Source organism: Phascolarctos cinereus, unplaced genomic scaffold, assembly GCF_003287225.1.
Source record: "Phascolarctos cinereus isolate Bilbo 61053 unplaced genomic scaffold, phaCin_HiC Scaffold_726;HRSCAF=1367, whole genome shotgun sequence".
Classification (NCBI taxonomy): Eukaryota; Metazoa; Chordata; class Mammalia; order Diprotodontia; family Phascolarctidae; genus Phascolarctos; species Phascolarctos cinereus.
The window spans coordinates 180,943,414-180,957,806 of record NW_027556098.1 but is presented as its reverse complement, the minus strand read 5'-3'; the positions used below and the strand labels follow the sequence as shown (position 1 = coordinate 180,957,806).

At 35.4% G+C, this 14,393-nt stretch overlaps 1 protein-coding gene across 1 annotated transcript; it reads right to left on the bottom strand.

Annotated features, from left to right (window-relative positions):
• Positions 1-1,797: 1,797 nt before the first annotated feature.
• On the bottom strand, positions 1,798-2,736 carry LOC110207074 (olfactory receptor 10D1B-like). The gene has a single exon (XM_020984690.1). The coding sequence runs from the start codon at positions 2,734-2,736 to the stop codon at positions 1,798-1,800; it is 939 nt and encodes a 312-aa protein (XP_020840349.1).
• Positions 2,737-14,393: the final 11,657 nt, after the last annotated feature.

Genomic DNA, 14,393 nt, shown 5'->3' with positions numbered 1-14,393 from the left:
CTATACTATCAACTGTCTCTTAGCATTGAAAGGGACTCTAGACATCATCTGATCCAAATCAACTATGAACAAATTGAATTGCTCTATCCTGTCTCTCCCACATTGTTAGAGAGATAGGAGTTAATGATGTGAATCACCAAAGACACTATTCTAAATATTTTCACACATCATCTGCTACTGATCCAGATGAGCTAAGAAGTGTTAGGCCTAACTTTCTATCCCAGAACATGACTTCTCTCTCAGTCCTTTGATTGTCTACTATAGGTTCTGGCCTATTCTGATGTCTGTCTCCTTATTGGGGCAGGAGCCCCAATTTGTAGTTACTTCCCATCTCTAAGATGCCACTGACAGACCCCATTGGGCAATTAGGGCTTAAACTGTTCTCAGGCCTCCAATTCAACCTCCTTGTTGGTGCTGAGACCCTGTGTTGCATTTGTCTCTCGCTGTGGCTCCCAGTGTTTCAAGGATTTATGGATAGGATCCTGACTCCACATGCAGATCATCTCACACTGGAAAATAAGATAAACCAAATCATGGCAGATTAATTCTTGTCCACACCTTCCTCCTGCTCTCCCATGCCCCACTCTCTACAACTCTTTTGTTAAATGACATTTAGGTAAGACTGAGGAGAACCCAATAATGAATAGATCTGGAGAACTGACCTAGGCCCTTAAGCTTCTTGCACAAATACAAGCCCATAGAATATGTCCCTGTGATTCCTTAAGTCTAGAAGCTTTCACTGCCTCCTGAAATTGGACAGACAGAAGCAATAGGGACTACCTCAGGCCTCCCTCATGCCCTCTTCCCATTCCCCTTTCTCCCTCCCAAGGAGTCCTGAGTTCATTGTGACAACAACCTCCACAGTGGTTGAAGGGATTCCCAGAAAACTGACTTTTGGTGAATTGGGCCATGAAAACAGCCTCCTATACCAGACTATCATTTCCAAAGTAATTGGGATGGTCTTCGTGGAAGAAGCAGTACAACGCCACATTCACTTCTTAAAGTCTTCATAAAAGAATAGTCTGAGGTGAGCACTCCACACTGGCTTTTCCCAACAGGTCAGGCAGTGGTAGACATTGCCACGCTGAGCTAACGTCATTCCATCTCAGATATTTCTCTAGACTACTATCATTTCATCCTCCTTACAATCTCTGTTGTTCACCTCACAGTAGGTGAATGGCTCTGAGTATGGGTCCAAGGAAAAGCCCTTGAACATAAGTGGAAGGCTAAAGAAATGCCTCTTCTCTCTATGCCTCAGGTCCCAGATATGTTTTTTCCTGGTTATGTCCAAGTTTGTGTATTGAACTAAAATTTAAATCCTACCACTTGCCTGGGGGCTTAATTTTGCTAATTTTGAGAGTGAGTCATTAACATCTCTCCAAGAATCAAAGAGAAATGGTACATATCTGATAGCAGGATGGACTTGGAATCAGGCAGACCTTGGTTCAAATCCTGTCTTAAACTTTTGCTAGCTATATGACCACGGTCAAGTTGCTCAAACTTTCTGAGCTTCACCTTCCTCTTCTTAGAAATAGGGACAATAATTCCAGTAGCACTTACAAAGCTCTTAGTAAACTTTGAAATTCAATGATAGTAATTATTCTTAAGGGGATAGTCACTGCAGGCAAGTGCAAAAAAGGCCGCTGGGAGGACATACCCAAGAGGGTTTTTGAAGAGGGGTTAAGAAAATAAAGGAGAGAATATTCAGGACACATTGATGACTAAAAAAAGAAATCAATCATTCTATCTCTGTGTTTGCTTCTGCTAATCTGTCTCTGTTTCCATTAGGTCTGTTTTTCATTGCTCAGGAATGAAACCAATCTGCTGTAGCACCTTCCTTAGGGATGATTTTACCTCCCTGTTCCTCAAACTATAGATCAAGGGGTTCAGCATGGGGGTGACCAAATTATTCAAGATCTGAACAGTGGCATTCAGCCAAGGATTGGGGGTAGGCTGTAGGTAGATGAGGACAACAGGCATATAAAATAGAAGGATGGCCACGAGGTGAGCACTACAAGTGGAGAAGGCTCTACGTCTGCCCTCAACTGAGTGTATCCTCAAGATGGAACAAACAATGCGGCTGTAAGAAGTAAGGATGAGAAGGAAGCAGCTGAAAGGCATGAGGCCTACACTTATGAAACCCACCGTCTCCAGGGCTGAGGTATCTGCACAGGCTAGCTTCAGCATCACTGGGATATCACAGAAGAAGTATTCCACCTTATTTGGTCCACAGTAGGGCAACTGGAAGGTGAGGGCAGTTAGGAAGGTGGCCTGAATACAGCCAAAACATGAGGTCCCTGTGGCCAAGATGGCACATACCTTATGGCTCATGATGACTGTGTACTGAAGAGGGTAACAGATGGCAACAAAGCGGTCATAGGCCATCAAAGTGTATAGGAAACACTCTGTGCAGCCAAGGAAATGATAGAAAAAGAGTTGGCATACACAGCCCCCATAGGATATGGCATGGCTATTCCCAGAAAGGAAGAATAGCATTTTGGGAGAACTCACTGAAGGGAAAAATATGTCAAAAATAGACAACTTGCACAGGAAGAAATACATGGGGGTGTGAAGATGAGAGGAAGAAAGTATGGCCAACAGAATGGTTAGGTTGCCTAGCAAGGTAAAAAAGTAGAAAGATAAGAACACAAAGAAGAGTTCAATCTCCATCCCTTCTGTGTGGGGGATTCCTAGAAGGATGAACTCAGTTACCACTGTATGATTCTTCATCTCCATGAAAGATTCAATACTTAGTGTTGGGGCATAGGACACCAAAGGATGGGTACAGACATCAGAGATGCAAACTGAAGATCAATAGGCATGAAGAAATATACCTGTCAAAAGATACACATAAATATACAAATAAAACCACTTTTGGCTTTGAAATAGAGGCTTTCAGCAGACTATTGACATATGACTGACATACTAGATTGTATTGCTTTAAGGGGACTAATTGCTCTCTCATATGCCATCTCATTTGGGACGAAGCATGGAATTATGTGTTCTGGACTTAGAGTAAGAAAGAACTGGGTGCAAACAGTGCTTCAGACACTTACCAGATGTACAATCTTAGACACAGTCTTTCTCAACCTCACTTTCTTCATCTGTGAAATAAGGATAATATCCTCACAAAGCCATTTTAGTGATCAAATATAAAGTGCTTTGCAAACTCTAGAGTGCTATTTAGTTGTTGCTGTTGTTATTATTGCAATAATTAATCTTTACAATGGCTCTGTGATGGAAGTAGGATGATTATTATTATCCTCAGTTAACAGAGAAGGAAATTGGGACTCAAAGAAGTTCAAAGATTTCCTCAAATTTACTTACTTGATAAGTGGTGGGGGACACAATTGAAAGTATATTTTATGACACCAAGTTCTTTCCAATATCCGTTGGGTAGGTTGACAATGGCATAAAATCAGTCATCTCTGCAGAATGAGCCTTCCACTGGTGGATTCTATTGTCTTCATTCTTTTTTTAATGAACTCTGATAGTAGCCAGTTTTCTTCATAATTCCCTCTATTAAACACATGACAAGACAAAAAAGATCACTTTGTGAAAGAGCCATAGACCATCCAGACAAATAGTTTGCTTTTGACAGTGAGATCAAGGATGGTTAATGGTAGAGCATGACTGTGTATAATATGACATCAGCCTCAAAAAGCTTAGAGCTGTGTTCAGTTAAACAACCAGATTTTAAACCCCTCAAAAGCAGGAAGAGATCGTAATAGACTTAGAAGAGATGAAAGATGTCCTCAGTCTGAAGGAATTATTCAGATAGCTAAATCAAGATAAGACATGCCCTTCCACATAGCTGGAGTATGCTACTGTTTTCTAAGGTGAATGTGTCTGTTACTATCACTTTGCCCCGTAAGTTGAGGGCATTTTGACTTTATACATTTTTATATTGGATACTTTTATTTTTTAACTTAATTTTAAGAATTTTTGTAGCATCTTCATTTCCTAATATATCCCCAATTCTTTACGATAAAGGATGAAAATAGAGAAAAAAGCAATTTAGGAAAACCGAGAAACACATCAATCCAGTTTAATGGAGCTGAAGTGTTCCACATCCATTGCCCTTCCCTTCTGCAAAAATAGAACCAAGATTCATTTTCATATCTCTTTTTTAAGAGCATTCCTGGTCATTGCTTTTGCACAGTCTTCTGTTTCAATTTTGTTTTTTGTTGTGATTTCTATTTGCATTGTGGCAGTCTTCATTCATATAATTTTCCCAGTTGTTAGCTCTTAATCAATATCTTCCCAATCTTCCCGGTATTCCTCAAATGATTACATTCATGTACCACAATTTGTTTAGTGGTTCCTCAATCAATGGCCTACTTTGTTTCCAGTTCTTTGCAATGACAGGAAGTGATATTACAAATACTTTGTACTATGTCTGATGTGACATTTAAAAAGTTTGAGACACATAATTTCTGGGTAATTAATCATTTTATTAATCATGCTAAATATAATTAATAAAAGGAGTCAGTAACACTCTTTAATGCCAAAGACTCCTCAAAGAACCCACTCAACACTTGTATGCCCTTGGAAGAGTGAGTGTTCCTGAGGGTGACAATCAATTCTGATTGGTTAGCAAGTAATGAGAGAGAATGAATATTACAATGAAAGATGGACCTATTCTAATGAGGGACTGGTGATATGACTTTGGTCATGTCATTTACTTCCAAATGACCTCCAGCCTTGGGCAATCTAGACAAAGGATCTACACCTCCTGCCCATATCTGCCTGAGTGGAACACAATGGGTCAGAATTCACCTTGTAAGGTTTTCTAGTTGTGTGAGGCAACAATTCCACCTAGATAAAATAGTATAGGTGGGTTTAATTTTGGAGAAAGTTCAGGAATCTCCTCAATAATATTTTTAATTTAATAATCATTTCTCTTATTCCCCATTTGATTCCATTGAGAGACATAAGTCTCTTCAATGAATCACTAACTGATGTGACAAATACTTCATCAGGGCCTTCTAACTATGGGGCTTTTGATGGAAAACGTGAGACGAAAAGGGAAAAAGATTATCACATTGATAAAATCAAAGTAGGATTTCCCTTCTGTTAAACAAACTTACATATAAAAAGCACATAAGAAAAAGCAAATAATAAAAAAAATAATTGAACATTTCATAGAAGTTTTATCTCATATAGCATTCTGTTTCTCCAGAAACATCAGATGCAGCCTTCTACTTTGGGTGTGGTCGCAGAACAGTTTCCAGCTGACTGTCTTCTCTGGTTCAGGTCACTTGTAAAGATCTTCTCTGCCAAAAAAATCTCCCACAAAATTATTCTTAACAAAATTTTAAATTTACTTTGTCAATAACCAAGTCAAATAATTAAAGTTAAATAAAACCTTATGTCTCTACTATTAGAAAATCAAATTTGGGACCTTTTACATTAGATATTTTACATTTTTAGGTGAGCCAATTGTCATGTTGATATGTCCAAGAAACTCAGATACAGATCAAAAATTACAACCCAATTTTTGTACTTAGCGTTGAGCATTCCTCCATTAGGAAGATGAGATTCCACTAAAGAATTATTAACAGAATGATTTTTGTACAAAGATGGACTTCAATTTACTTCAATTGCACCAAAAGGTTCCAGGATGGTTCCAGATATTTTTTTTTTGCCCTAAGCATTTCCTCCTAAAAGTATTTCTCTTTCTTATTAAAAAGATAATCACTAGACTTTCATGAAGTTGATTAGTTGGAGACCACTAAACTGATAGATATTTTCTATTCAAGCCTTAAAGCAAAAATAAATCCTTGAAGTTGGAATTTATCAAGACTAAGTTGGTGTAAATTGTCTTTAATTTATCATAAATCAATCCCAAAAGTATAAAATAAAATAAATTCTGAATTACCACAAATTCCTAATTACCATCCTCCTCTAGTCAAAAAAAGTGTTTACAATGGGGAGAATTCCTTTTTTCTAAGTGAAGCAATGCCAAAAATATACCCAATTAAATGAGTCTTATCACAACAATAAAGTTTATAAGCCTATAACAATTTATTCAATGTCATTTTCTTCATTTTGTCTTCTTTTAGAGTATAAGCTCAAGCTGTTATAATATATATAGTTATAAATCAAGAAAATAGTTACATTCAGGAATCCCATATAGATAGTTCATTTAAATCCCTAGAAAAACAACACTGGCCAATTGCTATAAACCTTCAGATACACACACACACACACACACACTTTCCTTAGATGATTTTACAAGGTCTTTTCCTTGTACCATTTCCCACACATTAATTAATTATCAATTTTCCTTTTAAAAAGCTATGTAAATACTTGATAAGTTTTGACATTATGACAACTCCAAATAACTTAGTTAACAATCTCTTAATTTTCACAAGTGATAGCCAAATAATTTTAGATGAAACTTCTCTCTTAAATACATAGGAAAACCTCAAAGTTTATAATTTCATAATTATAGTACTTCAAATTATTATGCGCATGATCAGTAGGGCTGATAAAATTACGTAAGTTTTCAAACCTTCTTTTTAACCTTCTTTTAACAGTACAATTCTTAATCCCACAACATCTAGATTATAAGAGAAGTTGCTTTTCTAACATCTGATAACAATAGTTTACCAAATTTTACAATATGAGAAAATCTAGAAACATAACAATACCATAAACAGTATCATGTACTTAACATCTGAAACAAACCCATTACCAATCAAGTGGCCACCATTCAGCAGAATGGGTTTCCAAATTACTGTACACAGAAAATTATTCATGTCATCACCATTGTCAGAGTATACTAATCACATCTAAAACTCTGTATAAAATTACCAAGTATGAAGCAATTATATCTAATTAAAGAAATAATCAAAGCAGTTAATATATGGCATCTGCCCTATGCCAGGCACTGTGTTAAGCGCTATATAATAATGTGATTCTGACAATAATCCTGGGAGATGGCTGACGTAATTATCCCCTTACAGAACAGTGAACTGAGGTAAACAGATATAAGGTAATTTGTTTAGGGTCACACAGCTAATAAATTTCTTAATTCCAAATAGCGAATGTCTTTTATATTAGACTCTGATTTAGCATAATTATCCTGATAGGAGAACATACTCAGACTATATTCTGTTTTCTTTCAGGACAAATTTTGACTTAAATCAAATCAAATCAAATCCAGATTTATAATAATTAATGGTAACATTTAAATCTTCAAGACTCAGTTACTGTTAATGATCCAAAAGGAAAAAAAAGATTATTATCCATAAATTTGTGAGTATGCATATATGTATATATGTGTAGAGAGACAGCTAGCTAGCTAGCTGTACAATGCTGGAAATTGTCACCATCTATCTAGCTAGCTAAGATGGTGACAATTTCCAGTGTTGTATAACCTTTTTCCCTACTTCCTCAAAGAGCTGGATCAATTCTCAGCCCCCTGCCTCCTTTACCTTTCTTTGAGACTTTTCAGATAAGGGGCTGACCTAAGTATTCAGCTTCCAATTCCCAATATAAATACAAACTTAGAAATATACATAAAGTTTTACAAACAGTTTGAATTCACATGTTATCATTAGATTAACTTAAAGTATGCTGGGATAAATATTATGAGATTCTGAGACCTAAGGTATTTGAACTAATGCTGGCAGGGCATGGCCAGTTTTCTCAAGATTTAATTAAATAATTCTTAATTTGAATACAAATAAACTTTTAAATGTTAGATAATAGTCACAAATCACAATAATAACTATTTTTGCTATGTCCAAAATTTATATACTGTTAGATTTAACATGGGCTTCCTACAGATTAACCTGAAAGATGGATGGACATGAATTTTAGGCTAAAGCGGGTTAAAGACTGATTATTTTTTAAAGCAATAGAAAATCTTTTCCTTTGCAATTTCTGGTTCTTAAATAAAATCAAATCACTGCACTTTAACCTAAGAATGGGACTAGAAAGTGAAATTTTAAAATATCAACACTCTAACTCAGTTACCAATCTGCAATCACTCAATGTTACTGATACTTTTTTTATAACATATTTACTTCAGTCTTTCAACAATTAAATTCATGACCTAAAAAAATGAAAGAGCAAACTTTCCTAACCATATTTCTAAAAACAATTAATTATTAAAATTAAAATTAATTAAATGCCTAACATTGACACTTTTTTAATACATTACAAATCATATAACTGAAGTAACTTGGCATAAAATCACATAGCTAAAAAGCTTCCTGACTCATATGGCATGATGATAATAATAATAAATTTCATATAAAATGAGACCAGAATAAATTCTATCACACCTAGATCTATTTTCCAAGTAATATCATAGAGAACCTCAATTTCTAATTTCGATTAGTAATATATTTTATGCAAAGGTTATTTATTCCAAGCATTTTATATTATGGTGTGGGAACCCGAGTCCTTATGGAAAATCTCTAAGTCCTTATAGACTTTAGGGGTCAGTACATACAGAGGCTTGCCTCGGGATAAATGCTCCCATGACTCTTGCCCTAGCTCCGCTTGTTATGGTTTGTTGATTCTAAATTCTTACTCATGCCCAGCCTAAAGATCAGGTGGCTGACTCGGGTAGACAATACTAAAAATTGGGCAAGGAAATAATAGATATGAAATTTGGCATTGAAACTACTTTCTCATGAGATAATGAGGATCTTTAGCTGCTTAGATTGTTATTAATTAGCCCTTGTAGATCATTTCTCATGGTACAAAGCTGTTTTCTACATAATCTTGTAACCTCTGAAAGTAAACCAGTTTTATAAGCATCAGTGTCAGACTCGCCTAGCCCGACTTTTCTTTGTCCAGCTCCCCTTCCCCTTTTTTTCTTCACCGCTCTGTCACACATCACGCCGGCTGCAGGCAGTTGGCGCCCGAACAGGGACTCACGATCCTTGGATGGGAAAGTTGTAGACCGCGGGGAAGTAGAAGAAGTTAAGAGAGACACAGGAGCGCCTTACTGAATTGGAGCTCCACTGCAACTATGGGAAGAGATAAGGGGATTGAGTCGTGTTGAAAGAAACACAACACTAGGCTTATTAGGGGATTTCTCTGCTCTGCTTTAAAATGAGTCAGATTCAGTTTAAAAATAGAGAGCAACACCTTCAAACTTTCTTTCCTCTCATTTGGTTAAAGTATGTTCTCCCTGGAGAAAATTCATTCTCCAAGACCTTAAGGAAGATTTTGCCTGTTTTTCATAACATCTGGAAAACCATGAAAAGAAAAAAGGGAAAGGGGAAATGGAGAAAGAAAAGTCGGGCTAGGCGAGTCTGAGATTGACGCTCATAAAACTGGTTTATTTTCAGAGGTTACAGGATTATATAGAAAACAGCTTTGTACCATGAGAAATGATCTACAAGCACTAATTAATAACATAAACAATCTAAGCAGCTAAAGATCCTCATTATCTCATCAGAAAGTAGTTTCAATGCCAAATTTCATATCTATTGTTTCCCTGCCCAGTTCTTAGTATTGTCTACCCGAGACAGCCACCTGATCTCAAGGCTGGGCATAAGTAAGAACTCAGAATCAACAAAACATAACAAACAGAGCTAGGGCAAGAGTCATGGGAGCATTTATCCCAGGCAAGCCTCTATACATACTGACCCCTAAAGTCTATAAGGACTTAGAGATTTTCCATAAGGACTCGGGCTCCCACATTATGGGGTTCACTATTTCCAGCTAATCCACTGCCAAAAATTTTAAAAGTGGAAGTATTTAAGAGATTTTAATTATCACAGCTGTGAACACATTGCTCATCAAATATCTCCTAACCCCCTATGTCTGTACTGGGTTTCTAATCAAGTTACAAAATTTTCAATATATCTACTCACACAAAAATCAAACTTGCCAATTGATCATGTACTAGGGCATAAAAACCTCCCAATCCAATGCAGAAAGGAAGAAATATTAAATGCATCCTTTTCAGATCATGATGCAATAAAAATTATATGTAATAAAGGGTCATGGAAAGATAGATGAAAAATCAATTGGAAGCTAAATAATCTAATCCCAAAGAATGAGTGGGTCAAACAAGACATCATAGAAACAATCAATGACTTCATCCAAGAGAACGATAATAATGAGACAATATACCAAAACTTATGGGATGCAGTGAAAGCAGTTCTTAGGGGAAATTTTATATCTCTAAATGCTTACATGAATAAAGCAGAGAAAGAGGAAATCAATGAATTAATTGGTCATGCAACTAAAAAAACTAGAAAAAGAATAATTAAAAATCCCCAATAAAATGCCAAATTAGAAATACTGAAAACCAAAGGAAAGATTAATAAGATCGAAATTAAGGAAACTATTGAACTAATAAAAAAAAACCCTAAGTGCTGGTTTTATGGGAAAAAAACAGTAAAATAGATAAATCTTTGGTTAATTTAATTTAAAAAAAGAAAGAAGAAAACCAAATTACCAGTATAAAAAATGAAAAGGGTGAATCTACCACCAATGAAGAGGAAATTAAAACAATACTTATGACCTATTTTGCCTAACTGTATGCCAATATATTTGACAATCTTAGTGAAATGGATGAATATTTAGAAAAATATAAATTGCCCAGATTAATGGAAGTAAAATACTTAACACCACTTCAGAAAAAAGAAATTGAACAGGCCATCAATGAACTCCCTAAGAAAAACTCTCCAGGGCCAGATGGGTTTACAAGCAAATTCTATCAAACATTTAAAGAACAATTAATTTCAATATTATGTTGGCTATTTGGGAAAATAGGCAAAGAAAGGGTCTTACCAAATTATTTTTATGATACAAATATGATGCTGATACCTAAACCAGGAAGATTTAAAACAGAGAAAGGAAATTATAGATCAATTTCCTTAATGAATATTGATGCAAAAACTTTAAATAAAATATTAGCAAAAAGATTACAGCAACTTGTCGTGAGAATAATACACTATGACCAAGTAGGATTTATACTAGGAATGCAGGGCTGGTTCAATATTAGGAAAACTATCAGCATAATTGTTCATATCAACAACAAAACTAAAAGAAAACACATGATTATCTCAATAAATGCAGAAAAGGCTTTTTACAAAATACAACACCCATTCTTGCTGAAAACACTGGAGAGCATAGGAATAAATGGAGTCTTCCTTAGAATAAGCGGCATCTACCTAAAACCTTCAGCAAGCATTGTATGTAATGGGGATAAGCTAGAGGCATTTCCAATAAGATCAGGGGTGAAACAAGTATGTCCATTATCACATTGCTGTTCAATATGGTACTAGAAATGTTAGCTTCAGCAATAAGAGAAGAAAAAGAAATTGAAGGTATTAGATTAGGCAAAGAAGAAACAAAGCTATCAATCTTTGCAGCTGATATGATTGCATGCTTAGAGAATCCTAAAGAATCAAGTAAAAAACTACTTGAAATAAACAACTTTAGCAAAGTTGCAGGATATAAAATAAGCCCACATGAATCATGGGCATTTCTATATATTACCAACAAAGCCCAACAGCAAGAGATAGAAAGAGAAATTCCATTTAAAGTTACTGTAGACATTATAAAATATTTAGGGGTCTACCTGCCAAAACAAACCCAGGAACTCTATGAACACAATTACAAAACACTTTTCACACAAATAAAGTCAGATCTAAATAATTGGAAAAGCATCAGCTGCTCATGGGTAGGCTGAGCTAATATAAGAAAAATGACAATTCCAACTAAGTTAATTTACTCATTCAATGCCATACCAACCAAACTACCAAAACATTGTCTTATAGAGCTAGAAAAATTAATAACAACATTCATTTGGAAGAACAAAGGGTCCAGAATATCAAAGGAACTAATGAAAAGAAATGCTAGGGAAGGTGGCCTAGCCATACCACCAGATCTTAAATTGTATCATAAAGCAGCAGTCATTAAAACAACTTGGTACTAGTTAAGAGATAGAGTGGTGGATCAGTGAAATAGGTTATGTACACAAGATAGAGTAGTCAACGACTATAGTAGTCTACTGTTTGATCAATCAAAAGACTCCAGCTTCTGAGATAAGAACTCATTATTTAAGAAAAACTGCTGGGAAAACTGGAAAAGAGTTTGGCAGAAACTAGTCAGAGAACAAAATCTTACACCATATACCAAAATAAAGTTAAAATGAGTACACAATTTAGATATAAAGGCTGATATTATAAGCAAACTAAGAGAGCAAGGAATAGTTTACCTGTCAGATTTATGGAGAACAGAAGAATTTATGACCAAACAGGAGAGAGAACATTACAAAATGCAAAATGGATAATTTTGATTACATTAAATTGAGAAGTTTTTGCACAAACAAAGCCAATGCAACCAAGATCAGGAGGGAAGTAGGAAACTGGGAAAGAATTTTTACAGCCAGTGTCTCTGACAAGGGCCTCATTTCTAAAATATGTAGAGAACTAAGTCAAATTTATAAGAATACAAGTCATTCCCAATTGATAAATGGTCAAAGGATATGAACAGGCAGTTTTCAGATGAAGAAATTAAAACCATGTGCAGCCATATGAAAAAATGCTCTAAATCACTATTGATTACAGAAATGCAAATTAAAATAACTTGAGGTACCACATCACACCTATCAGTTTGGCTAACATGACAAAACAGGAAAATGATAAATGTTGGAGAAGATGTGGGAAAATTGGAACATTAATACGTTGTTGGTGGAGTTGTGAACTGATCCAACCATTTTGAAGAGCAATTTAGAACTATGTCCAAAGAGCTATAAAACTGTGCATACTCTTTGACCCAGGAATACCACTTCTAGGCTATATCCCAGAGAGATCATACAAATGGGAAAAGGACCCACATGTACAAAAATATTTATAGCAGTTCTTTCTGTGGTGGCAAAGAATTGGAAATTGAGGGGATGCCCATCGACTGCGGAATGGCTGAACAAGTTGTGGTATATGAATGTGGTGGTATACTATTGTGCTATAAGAAATGATGAGCAAGTGGATTTCAGAAAAACCTGGAAAGACTTGTATGGATTGATGCTGAATGAAGTGAGCAGAACCAGGAGAACGTTATGTACAGTAACAGCCACATTGTGTGATGACTAACTTTGACAGACTTGGCTCTTCTCAGCAATGCAAGGATCTAAGACATCTCTAAAGGCCTTGGGATGGAAAATGCTATCCACATCCAGAGAAAGAACTATGGTGTTTGAATGTAGATTGAAGCATACTATTTGCTCTTTTTTTTCTTCTGTTTTCTTTTGTTTCTTCTTCCTCGTGGTTCTTCCTATTGATTCTACTTCTTCTTTACAACATGACTAACGTGAAAATATGTTAATAGGAATGTATATGTAGAGCTTATATCAGATTGCAGTCCTTCTTGGGAAAGGAGGTAGGAAAGGAGGGGGAGAAAATTTAAAACTAAAAAGCTTATGGAAGTGAATGTTGAAAACTAAAAATAAATTAGTATTTAAAAAAAATCAAACTTGCCTATGCCTTCTCAATGTACTTAGATCATCTGAAACTGTCATGTGGGCATCCAGGGCAACTTTCCAGGAACAACAGGGGCTTGGAGGACATGTCTTCCATTTTTATTCCCAATCCTGTGAATAGCTTACAAAAGGCTTGACTGCCTACTTATCAACAGAGGTCTATTATGTTGTCTAAAAAACGGTTTTTCCAATTAAAAGTCACATTCACCTTCCTTTCTTTTCTGCTACTCTTAACATTTTAAAATCTGGAGAGGGTTAACACTTCATAATTTACAAATAATGAGAGTTGTATTTCTCTCACACTTTTTGCCAACATTACTTATACAAGTGGCTTTTATAATGTTAATATACATTTTAAAAATAAATTACTGAAATGCTAGAATGATTGCATTTAAGGTTATGATAGAACAACCCTGATCAAAGTGCCTTAGAGGATTTTTTTTAATGCCTTATTTTTTGCAGTTTTAAACACATTGCACTGATGTCAGATATATCTGGGGAGAGGGAGAGAAATCCCTTTTCTCATTCTACCTCCAAATTTGTAAACTCACAATCAAAGACAGAAAGAGAACTCTTTAAAATTAATATTATGCCTTTTTAAACCTTATAGCCTGGGGGAGTCTTAACTTGCTTTTTCAGATCCCCTACCTACAAATGAAGGCAATTATCTTGATGATTCTTAAAGAGATGAAACAAAGATACAAATTTTTAAAAAATGCAAAAATCAAAGTTGAGATAAAAACTACTTCACTTGCTTGGGAGTACTTTCCTCTCTTACTTTACTTACCTGTATGCTTACTATTGTGCTCTCTACAGACTTTTTTTACTTAGTGCTACACCCAATCCTGTAATTAAATTTAGTTACCTAAAAACTTGTTTCCCAAGTCTCTTAGCTTTTTTTTAATATAAATTTATTTTTAGTTTTCAATATTTA

Coding starts and splice junctions, on each gene's coding strand:
- LOC110207074 (XM_020984690.1), bottom strand. CDS start 2,736: ATGGAGATGAAGAATCATACAGTGGTAACTGAGTTCATCCTTCTAGGA.